Below are 17,144 nucleotides of genomic sequence, written 5' to 3' on the forward strand. Positions count from 1 at the left end.
GGGGTATAGCCGGTGCGTGATTTCGTCGTCTTGGAGATAGACAAATTGAGTGTCATTCAAGTTAATGCCTTTAAGACCCGTCCACATTGAATGTGTTGGATATTTGAGAGAATGACGAGAAGCCTATCGGAGAAAAAGTTGGGATCACCGACGAATTTGGTTGGTTGCTCCATCAATTTTGAAAGTCATGATGATCTGTTTTTAAAAAGAAAATGGGATGAAGAAGAAAAATAAGAAGAAATGGAGAGAGAATGTATGAATTGTGGTGTAAAATTTATGAATGAAATAGTGGTATTTATAAACAAATAAAAGAAAAAAGAATTGCAAATGAACCCATTGCTACAACTGTTGTATTTTAAAAAAATTAAAATTTTGGCAAAAGAGCCATTGTCAACCAGCTAGAGCCCATTGCGGACAAACAAGTCGCCGATCAATACGGGGGCGCAACGTCGCATGCCGGCTCTAAGAAGCACGACTCGAGGCCCTCCATAGAGCCACGTTGCGGCTCCTCTAACTAATATTATTTTTTTATTGATCTATTAATACAAAACCTTAAACTTTTTTGAAATTTTACCCAAATTAAAATATTGACCGTATTTAATTTTACATATGCATCATAATTTTCTTACTTGGCATTTTACATATCAATTGTTGGTTAATTAGTACTCCCTCAGTACCATTACAAATGTCCCATTATTTTTAGGCACGAAAATTAAGAAATATGTAATTAGTAGATAAAGTGGGTTGGTGGAAATTATTTAAATATTAAGTATAGAGACAGATATGTTACCAAAAAATGAATGAGACATTTGTAATGGGACATCCCATTATGAAAAGTGAGACATTTGAAATGGAACGGATGGAGTATATAAACCTTAAATTATCAAAATACAAATTCTCAAAACATCCACACTAGTGAGCCCTTTAAAGGGGTTCTTAGGTGATCCCCACCACTTAAAAGACACTTCCCCACAATGGAGCTCTCTAATTTTATTTTTTTATTTTATTTTTATTTTAAATGTATTTCTAAATTAAATTAAACATTGAATTTAACAACATAAATTTCATTAAAATTAAAATTCAACATTACATTAATCAAAAAAATATGTGAAAATAAAATTAAACCCTATATTAATAAAAAAATAAAATTACTATAGTAAAAATTCACCTTCATCGGCGACGGTGGATTGCTGCAACCAACTTTTGATGAAACTCCAACTCTTCTTGAGTCAGTGTCAATGTATCATTGCCCATGAGAATGGAGTCGGCGAGGTCCTGTTGCGTCGAAGAGAAAACATTCATGACTTTAACCATGTTTTCTATGGCCATGACAGCTCTTTTCTGTTTCTCCCATTGGGCCGACGACTGGGTCTTCTTCTTCCATTTCCTCTTGTCTCTTTTTTCCGCCTTTTGGCCTATAGGCTTTGTTGTGATACTCTGCTCACTTGAAGTCATCGTTTAGGCTACATCGGATCTCTTCAAACACTTGGCGGAGTGGACGTCGTCATCGGATGATACGAATCCTTGAGACTCGTGTAGAATACTCCAAGCGTGGGGATATTTGAACAAAGATCCATGCTCGATGTGATACATTTGTTGTGCCACCGTATTGATTTGGTCATCGCTCATGCCGCTTCCCCAATTTGAACGACATTTCTCGTACATTGTCTCCTAAACGTTTACGTCCTTTTAGACTCGTTGGAAGTTCAACTTGATTTACTTTACGTCGCGTGGAATGGTATTGGGAGGTTGTTGCTCGTTATACTTCGTCATAAATGCACCCCAATAAACGAGAGCCTTTTTATCGCCTCCCTTCACGACGTTTAGTGTAGCATCGGCCCACAAGGTGCATATGAGCTCCGTCTCCACTAGAATGTAGCCACCGCGTTGCTTGATCATTGCCGGCATGACAGGTATCTCGGCGATGTCATCGTCTTTAACAAATTTTTTGTTCAAGTTGATATCCTCAAGACCCACTAGAAGAATTTGGTTTTCCTGGCGATGATGCCAGATTTTGTGGGTTGTTCCACCAATTTCTCCAATCATGCTCCATTTTTTTTAAACGAAAAAAATGAGAAAAAGATGATGAAGAAGAGAATGATGTAAATTGAATGAGGGGGAATGAAATATTTATTAAAGAAAATTAGGAATAAAAAATAAAAAAGAAGACCGTTGAAGAGTGAAACGGCTCTTTGAGAATTTTAAAAAAATAAAAATAAATAAAAATTGGCATTCTTCCGTTGGTGTCAGATTTCCTCTTTTTTTTTTTTTTTTTTTTTTCCTTATTGGTCCGTAAATGACATGCACTTCCTTTTTCCTCCTTCTCACCAAATTCGCAGCTACAAGTCTCACGTTGCGCTCCCCAACATTGGTGCAAGGTTCGCGCGAGACGGGGCATCCGCTCAGCGAGCCTTGTTGTGGATACTCTTAGGTCACACAATTATTCTATTTTTGAAAATGCTAATCAAGTTAATGGTCAATCATTTTTTATTATTTTTATTTTTTTATTTTAGATAAAATGGTCAATCAATTATTGAATAGTGAAGAAAGCAGATAAAATTCAATTGAGAGACAAAAACTGGACAACCTATAAAGTCTTCAAAGATGTTGGGGGCGTGCGTTTTAGTGAATTCCGAATATTGGCTTACCGTCCGACACCGACACTTGAGATTCGTCGATCAATTTTGATGTCTCACTTTAGAAACAATAGGGCCGAATGGCCCTATTCAACATACAACATCAAATTTTGTCCACTATTTGAAAAAACATAAAATTTGGCCATTTTTTGTATGTCATGACTATTCTACCCTTCTCTCTCTCCTCTCTCTTTCTCATCTCCCTCTCTCTGCTCCAGCGGCTCATCTCTCTTTCTCATCTCCCTCTCTCTGCTCCAGCGGCTCCTCTCTCTTTCTCATCTCCCCCCCTCTCTCCAGCGGCTGCGCGGCAGCGGCGCCGAGCTTGGAGAATTTGTCGGAACTCTCGCGGCGGTGGTGGAGGAGATGCTCCATCTCTCTCTCTCTCTCTCCAGCGGTTGCCGCTCTCTCCTCTCTCTTTCTCATCTCCCTCTCTCTCTCTCCAGCGCGCAGAGGCGGCAGATCTGGTCTGATGAGGCGGCGGCGGTGGATCTGATCTGATCGTTGCGCCGCCTCCTCCATCGGCCGCTTCCTTCGATTTCAGCCATGACAGATCTGATCTGATCTGTGTGCTGCACATGGCACTTATGGCACTATTAGTGCCATAAGTGCCATAAGTGCACACTTCCGCACGAAGTCGGTCCGAAATGCTCGAAAGAGTAGTTAATAATATTAATTGATTAATATATAATTTTTTTAAAAGAATATAGTCTTTCGAGAATATAGTTCTCTCAATTCATTGAACAAGTAATTAATTGTTGGAGTCGTCTCCCTAATATTTTTCGTTCGGAAAATTGTATTTTTAGCAAAATTTTAATTGCCGTGTTTGTTTTCGTAGCTTTTTTTAGTCACAATACAAACCAAACTTTCTCTCAAAAAAAAAAAAAAAAAAAAAAAACTTAGTGTTTTTAATAAAAAGTTTTAGTATTGACTTCCTGCATAGCATGCATATAATTAATCAAATTGATCACTTAAATGAAATATCCTATATTAAAGAACCCACACAATATATCTATATTATATATAAAATAGGAGTTTTTCCCCTCATCTTTTCCCTCTCTTTTTCTCTCTCTTGTTCCATCAATTTTTTCATTCTTTTTTTCTTTTAGTTTTTCATAATTTAATTCTTTTGTAAATATTGTCAAATTTAATTCATGATTTTTTTTCAATATGAATCTATATTATATATAAAAGAGGAGTTTTTCCCCTCATTTTTTCCCTCTCTTTTTCTCTCTCTTCTTCCATCAATTTTTTCATTCTTTTTTTTCTTTTATTTTTTCATAATTTAATTCTTTTGTAAATATTGTCAAATTTAATTCTTTTGTAAATATTGTCAAATTTAATTCATGATTTTTTTTCAATATGAATCTTAAATTTAATACTATTGTATAAAAACATCAAAATTAAATTTAAAATGAATAAGTTATGAAAATTTTAAAATATTTTATTTTCTCTCTTTTCATTAAAATTTTATAACTTTTTATTTATGTTTGTATATGAAAATATTTATTATGACGTGTAACTCTATAATAATAATGTGTAAATGCTAATTTTTGTTATTGAATAATTTTTATTACACTTTATACAAAGTTGTTAATATAATTTTTAAATTCAAGATTTTATTGAATAATTGACGTGAATTATTTTATTTTATTTTAAAAATATATTTTATATTTATTTATATTTATTTAAATATATCGTTAATTTCGATGTTCATCGTGCATCGCACGAATGGACGTTCTAGTAAACTATTAATAAGGAGTATAATCTACACGCATTGAGCTATCTAAAGTCGTAGAAGTTTAATTTTTACAGAATCTTATCTAATTAATTGAATTTATATATTGTATTCAAGAATGTTGGTAGCTTGAAATTAACACACACATATATACTTGATAAAAATGCTAGTCGACGACGCGACGAAGACTACGTACATTTGCATATTGAACACATTAATTTTAGTAGGGAGTCTCAGACTCTTGCTAGCTATAATTATTTTTTGGTACGTATTCTAAATATAGATTATGTTAATTAGTTTACTAGATTTAATGAAATGATAAAACTTATGTCAGAAGTTTAATCATATTGTTCGACATTCAATATGATAGAACCTTTGCATGAATGAATTACTACTCAACTTTTGAATCATATTGTAGGCATGCACATGCTGATAGTATTTTCATTTTAGAGGGAAAGAATGGTGAGTGAGAGAGAATGGAGAGAAAAAATGTCAAAAGATAGAAATGTATTTTAATGGGTTCATATATTGGGCTTTCTTAGGCTTATATTTATATTGGGCCTTTATTCTCTTTTTTGACTTGATTGGGCCTTTATTCTTTTATTTTCTTTTAATTTAAAGAGCTAATGGGCTTATTTATGTTGAGTTTATTTATATAAATTTTTACAAAATGATGATAAGAGTTTTTGGAAAATACGCGTAAATAAGTGCGACGAAAAATCAAAGAAAAAAGATTTTGACAAAAGGGATTGTGAACTGAACATATGCTGTTCATCGGAAAATTCACAGAATTTACTGGTAAGTTATGGTTTTATGAATCACACACTTTACTTTCTACGACACGATGATGTGTCTGTATAAGAATTGAGAAATACGAATTATACGATTAATATTTTTTTGAATTTAAAATTAGATCTACAAATTTATAATTTAATATTTTTGGTTCACAATCAGATCTATTTCACACTTAATGTTCTTAAATTCACAACCAAATCTATGAATTCACAGCCAGTTCGATGAATTCACAACTGAATCATTAGTGTTTGTTGTGAATTTGAGTTCTAAAGTTTGAATTCACAACTAATTATCTATACCCAATTTGAAATCAATTTCAAAATTGAATGACAATTTTGTAGTTATGATAAAATTGAAGGTTTATGTTTAAACTATATATTTCTTTTTATTTTTCATTTCTTTAACTTCTTATTTATTGTGAAATTTGATTAATTATAAAATATTTAATATGCATATCAAATTAAAGATCACGGTACGAGCTTTAATTTGATTTATTTTATATAAATATTTGATTTAAAATGTACAAATTAAATTTGTTTAAATATTAAAATTTTATAAATTTCTCTCTCCTCTCTCATCTTTTTGAAAAAAAAATGTATTTTTAATTCTTTTTATTAGTATTTTTTTAATTTTTTTTCTTTTCATAATATCAAATTTTATAATTATAAATTCTTTTTTATTTTTATTTTTTTAATATGAAATTCAAATATATTTAATTAAAATTAATTTGTATTATATTCATGAGTGTGATAATTGAATTAGTATTTATTTTTTTATATAAAAAATAAAAAATATCTGCAAATGCTAGTTTTGGTTGTGAATTCGAGAATTAGAATTCACAACTGAATTTCTAGTGTTAGTTGTGAATTCACAACCAATAAAACTTGAATTCATAACCAACACTATTTCTAATTGTGAATTCAAAATTTTGGATAATAGATTAATGTTTTTGAATTCACGATCACATCTATTAATTCACAACTTAATGTTCTTAAATTCACGACCACATCTATGAATTCACAACTTAATGTTCTTGAATTCATAACTAAAATTAGAATTCACAATCAGCTCGAGAAATTCACAACTAAATCGTTAGTGTTGGTTGTGAATTCGAGTTTTAAAGCTCGAATTCACAACTAGTTGTTTTGGTTGTGAATTCGAGTTTTAAAATTAGAATTCACGACTGAATTGCTAGTGTTGGTTGTGAATTCGAGTTTTAAATATTGAATTCACAACCAACTCTATTGCTAGTTGTGAATTCAAACTTTAAAACTTGAATTAACGACTAACAATATTTCTAGTTATGAATTCACAACTGATGTTTTTAGTTATGAATTCAAACTTTAAAACTCAAATTCACAACCAAAAATAAAATCATGGTTGTGAATTCGACTGTTTGTGAAATGCGCGAATTTTTTAAAGGGTGGTGTTTTAAATTAATTATGCAAGGATAAAATGGTAAGTGTGGCCAATTTTTCAAATTTTTATCTTAGTGGGCAATTTTTAAATTTACTATTCCAAAGTGACTATTTTCAAAATCCACTCTCAAATATATACCAATAATATGCACTAAATTAAATTGTCAAAAACTAACGCTACAGTCTTATTCAAATATTATAACTATGATATACATTTGACAAGAGTAAAATTTTGAAGTAGCCAAAATGAAGCATAAAACACAATTTATGGCCACACATTGAAAAAACACAAATTTTGGCCATTTTTATAGCTTTGGGACGCTTTTGCCCTTAATTGGGCGGACTGGGTAGGGTCAGACACGCGGGTCGCGTGCCGGGTCGGGTTAGGCACTTATGGCACTATTAGTGCCATAAGTGCCATCTTGGCACTTATGGCACTAATAGTGCCATAAGTGCCATCGAAAATCCAAAATAAAACCAAGTAAAATAGTCATTTTGGCACTTATGGCACTATTAGTGCCATAAGTGCCAACGAAATTCAAAATAAAACTAAGTAAAATGGTCATCAGCACAAATACAGAAACAACAACATCATTTAAACCCTAAATGGAACATCTAAACCCTAAATGGATAATCTAAACCCTAAATGGAACATCTAAACCCCAAATGAATAATCTAAACCCTAAATGGAATATCTAAACCCTAGGGGGAAGTGTGCACTTATGGCACTTATGGCACTAATAGTGCCATAAGTGCCTAACCCGACCCGGCACGCGACCCGCGTGTCTGATCCTACCCAGTCCGCCTCATTAAGGGCAAAAGCGTCCAAATCAATAAAAATGGCCAAAATTTGTGTTTTTTCAAATGGTGGACAAAATTTGATTTTCATTCTTCATTATGGCCATTTGGGTGGATTGTTTCACTTGACAATATCATATTATTATGTTGAATTTAGGTTTTGTATGAAATAGCTTATCATATTTGTTATGATATGTTTATATTTGTCATACACGTATTATTATTTGGAGATGTTTAAAAATTATTAGAAAATATTTTTAATAATCAGCCGTTGGAAAATTAAGAATTACACAGATGAAACAACTCATACACTCACTCGCCCTATGGAGGATATTCCGCAACACCAATATCCAACCTCACAGCCACAAGGCAATCCTCGATGAGTTGTGGGTTTGTAAAGTTTAGACGTAGGGCTAATGCTATTTTGGCCAATATACTACAATATCACAATTTTCGTAAAATGATTAGTTGTAATTAAATTTGAGTCAATACATACAACCATATTGAGTAAAAAAGTAGAGTCATATCAAAGTAAATATATTCATATTTGAGTAAAAATATGCAGTCATATTTCTCTACATTTTTAATACTATTTTCAAATTCTACTCAGATCATGATAGTGCGATGAGTGCTCAATGACGACATCATGCTAGACTAGAAAACCTTGCACCGAATAAATATAATGGTCATGGCAAAAACGACTCAGGTGGATGACTGAACGAGTGCTTGCAGTCTTCCGCAGTAATAGAAACAAATTAAACCACCAACCATAATAGAAATAATTTTAGACACAATCGTATTATTTCCATTCCCCTCTCGTACCACTGTCAACAATTGGAAAATCTCGACAAACAATCCCACAATAGTAGATAGAAATTATCTCAATCGAAAAACTCACATACCCACTCGTCCAATGGAGGATATTCCACAACACCAATATCCAAATCAATATGAAGCTAATAGCCACAAGGCAATCATCGATGAGCTTTGAGTTCGTAAAGTTTGACATAGGGTTATACCCATAATTTGAATGATAGCAGTGACAACGAAGATTATACATACTTTTACATAGTCATGTTATTTTTCATTTTTAGGCCTAAGGCCATTTTGGACAATTTGCTACACTATCACAATTTCTGTAAAATGATTAGTTGGATTCATATTTAAGTCAATATACATCATCACATCCGAGTCAATACAATCATATTTGACTAAAATTACACAATTATATATCTCTACATATTCAATACAATCATATTTTCTAATTCTACTAATATAATGGTAGAAATAATAGAAACAAATTAAGCCACCAACGATAATAGAAATAATTTCAAATACAATTGTATTATTATCATTCCCCTCTCGTAGCCCATGAACAGTTTGAAAATTTCGACTGACAACCCCACAATAGAAGAAATTCCCCCGATCAAACAACTCACACACAATTATGTTTCTTTCATCAGATTCACTATAGGTGGTCATTAGAGTCTCCAATTAAATTTAAGTTGCTCACTTGCTTAATTTTCTCTTATATTATTTTAAGTTGATCAATCTCATGCTCTTGTGCTTGTTATTTGCTTGTGCTGTTTCATTGTGGCCTAGAGTTGGATGACTGATTTATTCTTGTGGAAATATGTTGGCTATGTTGTAATGGCCACAAAAGATGAAAATATATATATATTTCACTTAATGCAGTCTCTTAAAATCTACTTGAAATCCCTAATTGTTTCTTAAATATAATCTGTTGTGTATTACCTTCTTATACTTTGAAATTGTTATGTTTGATGCTGTATACAATATCTAATTTAAAGTAATGTATAAATCTTGAAATCAAGGTGAATGGAGCCCTTCGAGTTTTTGGTCACGGTTATCATTCAGACTATAGGCTTACGCCTTAGTCGCAATAATAGTCACGCGTAGCTTATTGTGGACTACCTGCTAGGTGTGATTCTAGTATATGTTTGGGGGTTGGCTATTTGGTTTATTCTCCGTAGGGACTCGGTAGATGTTTCCCGTTTGTTATGGGTAGATAGTTGGTTCTGGGGAACTGTAGCTCGTGCAATTGGGTTTGTTTTCTGTATGTTTGGATCACTTTTTGGACTTTACCAAGTGACAATGGTAGTGATTAAGAAGAGAGACAAACTTCATTTTGAGGTTTTGTCGATAATGTTAGGATGTTTGACTTGCCTAGCTTACTATGGGACTCTCCGAGTGTGCATTGACCGTGTGATTAGAGATGTTAGGGATTCTCTTAATGGTCACCCATGGTTACCCATACAGCCTCCGTCCGATCCTCATGGTCAGTTGCAGCATGTTTTAGAGACCACTAGTATTACTTCCGTGCGATGCACGGTGATACTTATTTAATTAAAATAGTAAAACAAAATTATATTTTAGAATATTATAGTATGTGAATATAGTAGCATGAAAATGAAGATGAAACCATCTGATAGTTGGTGATAACAAAAAAATTATATTTTAAAATATTATATTTAGAATGAAGATAGTAGCCTTAAAATAAAAATGAAATCATCTTATAATTGGAGGCGTATCAAATGAATGACCAAGAACTTGACAAAACCTTTTTATCTAATGATTATTATTATCTATTTAAAATTTCCACCAAAATATTTAGATATTTTTCTTTCAAATTTTCTATTGGTCTTGAAAGGGTTTTTGAAATTTTTAATTACTTTTTACTGATTTTCATTTTACAACATATTTTTTTGAGGCGTTAATTGATTGTAAATCCAAAAATTATTAGTGAGTTTTGATATATTTTTTAGCTATATAAAGTTGTAGTATAAATACATAAACATTAGCTCATTTCAGAATTTGCCCTTAATTTTAATTTCGTCCAAATCAAAACATACATGAAAAAATTTACTTGAATGATAGCAGTGACAACGAGGATTATACATACTTTTACGTAGTCTTGTTATTTCTCATTTTTAGGCCTAAGCCCATTTTGACCAAATTACTACACTGCCATAATTTTTGTAAAATGATTAGTTGGAATGAGATTTGGGTCAATACATACAATTATATTCGAGTCAAAATGTAGAGTCATATAGAGTTATATCTGAGTCAATACAGTCATATTCGAGTAAAAATACGTAGCCATATCATAGCCATAAGGCAATCATCGATGAGCTCTGAGTTCGTAAAGTTTTGACGTAAGGTTATACCCATAATTTGAATGATAGCAGTGACAATGAGGATTATACATACTTTTACGTAGTCATGTTATTTCTCATTTTTAGGCCTAAGCCCATTTTGGCCAAATTACTACACTATCACAATTTCTGTAAAATGATTAGTTGAATTGAGATTTGAGTCAATATACATTATTTCCGATTTTACCCCAATACAGATTTTGGTTTGTCCCTACAAATATAACACAAAATAGAGATGGAAGAGAGATGCAAAATAATGCCAATTTGATAAGTTATGATGTAAATGTTAATTTAGTAAAACAAAGTAATTCCATTATATTCCTATAATTTATTTTTAGATATCAATCATAGGAATGGAATCAAACAAGGAATTACAGTTGCATTCCTTATGCATACCAAGCAAAGGAATCACCAAGGTTTGTCATTCATTTTCTCCCTTCATTCCATTCCACCCTCATTCCATTCCATCATACCAATCACCTCCTAAATGTTCATTCTTTTATAGAATGGACCTTCTTGAGCTGCTTGTTACTAGTGTCATTCAAATCATAGGGTTGCGTCTTAGTCGCAATGACATGATCACATGATCGAGCAACATATTGTAGATTATCTTTTAGTCGTGTGCCTGCTGCTTGTATGGGGAGTCGCCTGTTGGATCGTTATGCGTAGGGCTGGCGGAGGGGCGAGTCGTTCGTTCGGGGGAGCTATTTGTGTGGTAGGATTGGCTGGTGGAATTTTTGGAATGACAATGGTAGTGAACCAAGAGGAGGGTAGGCTTCCTTACGAGGTCATTTCTATATTGTTAGGAGGTTTGACTTGCTTGTACTACTACGGGACTCTAGGGGTATGGTTTGATCATATGGGCAGCGATATTGGAGGTTTGCTTCGTGGTGAGCGGTGGTTACCCATTTATGCGACTAATGCGCTTGCTGCTGGTTCGCCTGTTGCTGTTGCGCCTCCTGTTGGTTCGCCTGTTGCTGCTACGCCTCCTATTGGTTCGCGTGCACCGTCTCCTGTTGGTTCGCCTGCACAGTCTGCTGCCATTGTGGATGAGCTTCGTCGTCACATGGATACTCTTTGATTGGGCATTTCGCAGCGACTTCTTAATCACGAGGCTACTCTTTCGAGCATTTCGGACCGACTTCGTGATCACGGGGCTACTCTTTCGAGCTTTTCAAACTGACTTTCTGATCTTTCATCACATATCCGACGCCATGAGGATGCTATTTCATCATTCTCAGTGAGCATCGTCAGACTGTAGCATCTGACATGCAGGACATACACTGCGATGTATCTCGTCAGCTACAAGAGTTACAGCATCATATTATTCCATCATTTGAGCCACCTCGATATTCACGACAGCAGTTACGACATCATATTATTCCATCATTTGAGCCACCTCAATATCCACTATTTCACTCAGAGATCATCCGCTTGAGTCATCTCGATACAGCAACTATGAGGATGACGACGATTGATGTTCCGTTATTCCGTTTTTAGTCCACCATTCTCCAGATGCTGTGTCCATCGACTTTTATCATACATGATGATGAGGACTCACATCTCGATGCAACAACTATGAGGATTCAGTCGTTGATTCAGCCATTTTCAGGGCATGCACCGCCCATGAGGTTGCTTGGACCACCGATTGTAAAGAGCGGCGACGAGCATGAGGACGAGGACGGTTTAGTGCCACCTTAGTGATTGATTTTCTTTTCGATGTTGTTATGGATTTTGTACGTGGATCCAACTTAGATTTTGATTGATTTTTTCTTCAGATGTTATGTTGGATTTTGCATATGAGATTTTGTACGTGGATCCACCTTATATTTTGATTGATTTTGACTAAGGTATGATCTTATATTACGAGCAAAATATATTTCTAAAAGATAAATAAATAGAAAACTAAAAAAATATTTGAAAATAAAATAAAAAGAAAAAATATATAATTTATAAATAAGATCTTCTTTTGTCGATGTTGTTAGGTTGGATTTTGTATGTGGATCCACCTTAAATTTTGATTGATTCAGATGTTATGTTGGATGATCTTATATTACGAGCAAAATATATTTTTAAAAGAGAAATAAAATAGAAAAATAAGAAAATAATGGGAATTAAAATAAAAAGAAAAATATAATTTATAAATAAATCTTTAAGATAATTATCTCGTTTAAAAATTGTAGACAAGCATTTTTAGGCCACATTTGAGCTCAATTCAGCATTTATAGGCCACTTTTTGGGCTCAAAATGTGGCCCAAAATAGCCTGATTGGGTACACATGTGGCCTAAAAATATCAAAAACTAAAATAATTGGCCTATTTTTGCAAGTCCGAAAAATAGTGGCCTATTTTTGCAAATGGCCCTAAGATAATGGCCTGAAATAATTTTAAACTCTTTATTGTTAACACATATATTATATGCCTAAATTAAATAGATGAATTTAAATATTCTTAGATGTTGATGAGTTTGCTTGCTCTATGACTAATGACTATAGGGCTTCAATAATTAATTAAAATTCCGTTTATATATAAAAGAAAAGAAAAAAAAAATCTAAAAAAATCCTTGAAAGCACAAAAAAGTTGACTAAGGGCCGAGCCTCGTTAAAACCTTGTTAAGGAAAACCCGTAGGAAAACCCTTAACAAGGAAAAAGAGTACTCGTCTAGACGGAAAGAAAAAACGACGAAGAGAAAGAAAAGCAGCCATGAAGGGTGGAAAAACTTCGGGAGCTCCAGCCTAAACATTGCCCCCAAGAATTTCGGAACACCTTCACACTGCAACCGAAAAAGCCAAGAGCGAGGCCAGACAAACAAACCGACCACCAAGAGAGTGAAAACAGACAAACAAAAAGGCAAAAGAAAAGAGGACCAACACCTCGAGTCAAGATTAGAAATTGCATATCTTTAGGAAGTTACACATCAATTTATATTTAACATAATGTTCAATAAGTTCCATCTATAACTTCAAAGTCTTATGAACTATAAATATCAATAATATTTTGTTAAAATCTACAACTGCCTTAAAAACATTCTATTCATGATGATATTTTCTACAGTCTATTTTTCATGTACATTGTGTTCATGTGCAACACTCTTATATCCCAATCACTTCAGATCACTCTGTATTGGATTACAATCTCAAAAACAGCAAAGATTCAGAACCAGGAGATGTAGGAGAACAGATGGCAGGAAATGGAGGTGTACCAAAAGTGTGGTTCATGGCCACAACAACTACTGTCACGCCCACGCACACAGGGGCCGCCTCCCAACCCAGAAATCGCGTGCTACAACCACCGTCCCCACTAGTACCACAGCTACAGCCAAAGAGATCTACAATAAAATCTGCTGAAAATAGTGTTCACATTTCTTTATAAGTTGAACATTATAGCCAATCAACAAAAATCAGAATCTTCAAATAAATTATCAGATAAATTTCCAAAAACCTGCAAATTGTTCGGTTTTGTTAACGAGTTGGCAACCACATTCTTTTAGCCTGAGACGACTATCATAAACTCAGGATTTCAATAAAAACGGTGACAACAGTCTGTCTTATGGTAGATTAATGTGCAACCTATTTCTCGAGCACTCTCAGCTCTAAAGTATTGAAGCTAATAAACATCAAGCATATGATGTATCCTCAAAAATCCTTCATAATTAATAAAAGGGGTCAGAAAATTAATTTTTGCTCATAATACGACAACACAGGCACAATTTTAAGCCTTTCAGCTAATCAAAATTCAGAACCTTGGTAGAAAGAATATCTCTCGCGTCAAACTTCATCTTGATAGGTACAAAACTAGATAAGTTTTCAAGATCACTTGTATGTAACATGCTATTAATCTGGCTAACCAATATGGTGGGATATCGGAAACTTGGTTCAATCAAGTTAAATACACATTCACCATTTTAAGTGCTTTGGGCTCAAACATAGAGCTTTTGCTCTTTCTTTAAGATATGTGATGTGATAAGGCGAATAAACTTGATACTGAATAAAAACAAATTTGCACAAGTAGTACAATAAGAGGGAAAAAAATGTCAAAGTTTAGGCAACATGTTACCTGTCAAATTCTGCTAACTACTAGTGATACCAAAATATATGTGTAATAATCAATACCAATATGACAGTTATAGCAAACTTAATTACCTTTCATCCCAGAATTGTATTTGAGTCACATCTTTAAGCACTCCAATGACTTTGTAAAGCATAAATTGTTTCAGATGAAATAACTTCACTCATAATCAGGGCCCAGATTCTAGATAGCCAATGCAAATAAAACAGAAGCATTTCACAATCTAAAATGACGAGGAAGACTGCCACATGTACTTTGCAGCCTCAATATCTCTTGCGCAAATCCTTGATTACCAGTCAGCATAAGCCCATTTAGAACACGATTGAAGGTAAGCCTTCGTGGCACAAATCCTCGACCAACCATTTCTATTAACAGCTTCCCAGCAACCAACAAGTCATCCGACTTCTTCCGCACAAACATTGAACCAATCAAGATATTGTAAGTATCCAAATTAGGCAAACAAGAACCACCATTCATCTTGTCAAATATCTCCAACGCCTTCTCAATTTTCCCATCCTCACAACAATACCTAATGACAACGTTAAATGTCTGAATTGTTGGTTCACAATCATCTTTCATTTTATCCATATATTCAATAGCCATGTCAATTTTCTCAGCATGACACAATCCTCTGATGATTACATTGTAGGTAGTTGCATTTGGCACATAACCTTTCATTAACATATCCTCAAACACTATGATGGCATTTTCAACACAATCTTTCTTGCACAAAACTTGAATTAGAGCAGTATAAGTTGCGACTGAAGGAAGCACGCCAGCTCCAATCATCTCATCAAACACTTTCCTCGACTTCTCAACCTCACCTGTCACACCAAACCCATGAATCACTGTTGTGTAGGTCACAACGTCAATCTCAAGTTTTCTCTTCTTCATTTGCAAGAAAAACTCCCACCCTTCATTAATCTGCCCGGCTCTAAAATAACCCTTAAGTAATATATTATATGTTGTCAATGTTGGCTCCACACCCCTTTCAATCATCTCCTTCATAACTTCTAATGCTCGTGGTGTTTGCTTCTTTAAACAAAACCCATTTGCGATAATATTGTAACTGACCACATCAGCTCTAAACCTTCCCCGAAATACTTTAAACTGCCCATATGCCATCTCTGCTCGTTTTGACTTACACAATACATCAAGCAATGCATTAAATGAATACAAATCTTGTTGGCAGCCATATTCGTGCATAGACATAAATATCTTCACAGCCTTATCAGCCTTTCCAGCAGAGACGTACCGTTCCATCATAATAGCAAATGTTTTTGGGGAGGGGCCCAATCTCATGGATCTCATCTTGCATACAAGGGTCCACATAGCTTTGTAGTCTCGTATTCGTGCAGCGATGTCGATAGCATGGTCAAAAGCAATAGCTGAATGGGAATAAGATGGGTGGTCTTCAACAAGTTTAAAGAATTGGAGGGCTTTAAGGCCATGGTTCCAGAGGCGTTTAAGAATTGCTTGGACTAAACCTGGAGTCCACGGAGAAACAGTGTTGATGCATTGGGCTAGTGACTCTGGATTGTTTGATTTGAGTAATAGATTAGTGATGGTGACAGGGTCTGGTAACAGGAATGGAGAGTTGCTGGACGGGGGATTCTGCAGAGTTTTAAGGTTATTGACTTTGGAAGCTCTGTTGAGTAGGCTCATTATTTGGTTTGAAGTTTGAAGGACATAGACATTGGTTGAGAAAGGATATGATTCAAGTGCAGTAGAAGAGATTTAAACCTGCCCAAAGGAATATTTACAAACGTATCTATCAGCCAAACAAAACAAATACCAAGAAAATTATACTATATAAGTGACAACATGTCTCGATTTTCTTCGGCCCTAACATCAACCTTCAGTTTTAGTAATAGCAAATTTTCAATGGTTTGTAACTAACATTTGGCATTTGATGACATAAAATCAAACACTAGCACGAGATTCTTAAAAGTCTCCAAGAACATTATTTCAAGCTATCAAAACTATAAAATATTATAAAATCAAATTTATAACGAAAAAGGAAATTCAAAAATCGAACTTCTAAATGACACAAATAACCTGCCGGCTTATCTACAATACCGGAAATTGGGCGTTGGAAACTGCTTCTACTGCGGAGTCGGCGGACGGAGGCGGGGCGGGGAAGGCTAGGCGTGGGCCTTGGAAACTGCTTCTACATGAACCAAAATGCTTTCTACATATTTTTTCTACTTTAAAACACCTTCCTCAACATCACCCACATACAAAAATCATATCTTGACGGCGGTGGCAGTCATAGCAAGGTGGTTCGTCGCCAGGAAAAAAAACGAAGGAGAAAAGAGAAGAGATTTGAGAGACAAGAGAGTAGGATTCGGGATTTTTGTTTCTAGCGTGATTTAACAGAGAGAGAGAGATGGGTGTCGAGCTGCTGATGCGAATTGCGAGAGAGACGAGAGTAGAGATGGAGGCGTTAACATGAGGAGAAGGAGCTGGAAGATGGGAATTTAGAAGAGGAATTTCAGAGTGGAGGATGGGAGGAAGAA

At 34.3% G+C, this 17,144-nt stretch overlaps 1 protein-coding gene across 6 annotated transcripts; it reads right to left on the reverse strand.

The window, feature by feature from the left end:
• Positions 1 to 13,456: 13,456 nt before the first annotated feature.
• LOC131023849 (pentatricopeptide repeat-containing protein At1g74900, mitochondrial-like) lies at positions 13,457 to 17,144 on the reverse strand. 6 transcript variants are annotated; one of them, XR_009101543.1, is made up of 3 exons: positions 16,705 to 17,144; positions 14,700 to 16,368; positions 13,457 to 13,869 (listed from the first exon to the last, which is right to left on the reverse strand). XR_009101543.1 is itself a non-coding variant. In XM_057953462.1 (2 exons), exon 2 carries the CDS (start codon positions 16,288 to 16,290, stop codon positions 14,842 to 14,844), a length of 1,449 nt encoding a protein of 482 aa, XP_057809445.1. In that variant the 5' UTR covers positions 16,291 to 16,368; positions 16,705 to 17,144; the 3' UTR covers positions 13,457 to 14,841. The 6 variants fall into 6 exon arrangements, 1 of the variants encoding a protein (XP_057809445.1); XR_009101542.1 differs by having other exon boundaries at positions 13,457 to 13,885; XR_009101539.1 differs by having other exon boundaries at positions 13,457 to 13,897.

The sequence above is a fragment of the Salvia miltiorrhiza genome, chromosome 4 (genome assembly GCF_028751815.1).
Source record: "Salvia miltiorrhiza cultivar Shanhuang (shh) chromosome 4, IMPLAD_Smil_shh, whole genome shotgun sequence".
Classification (NCBI taxonomy): Eukaryota; Viridiplantae; Streptophyta; class Magnoliopsida; order Lamiales; family Lamiaceae; genus Salvia; species Salvia miltiorrhiza.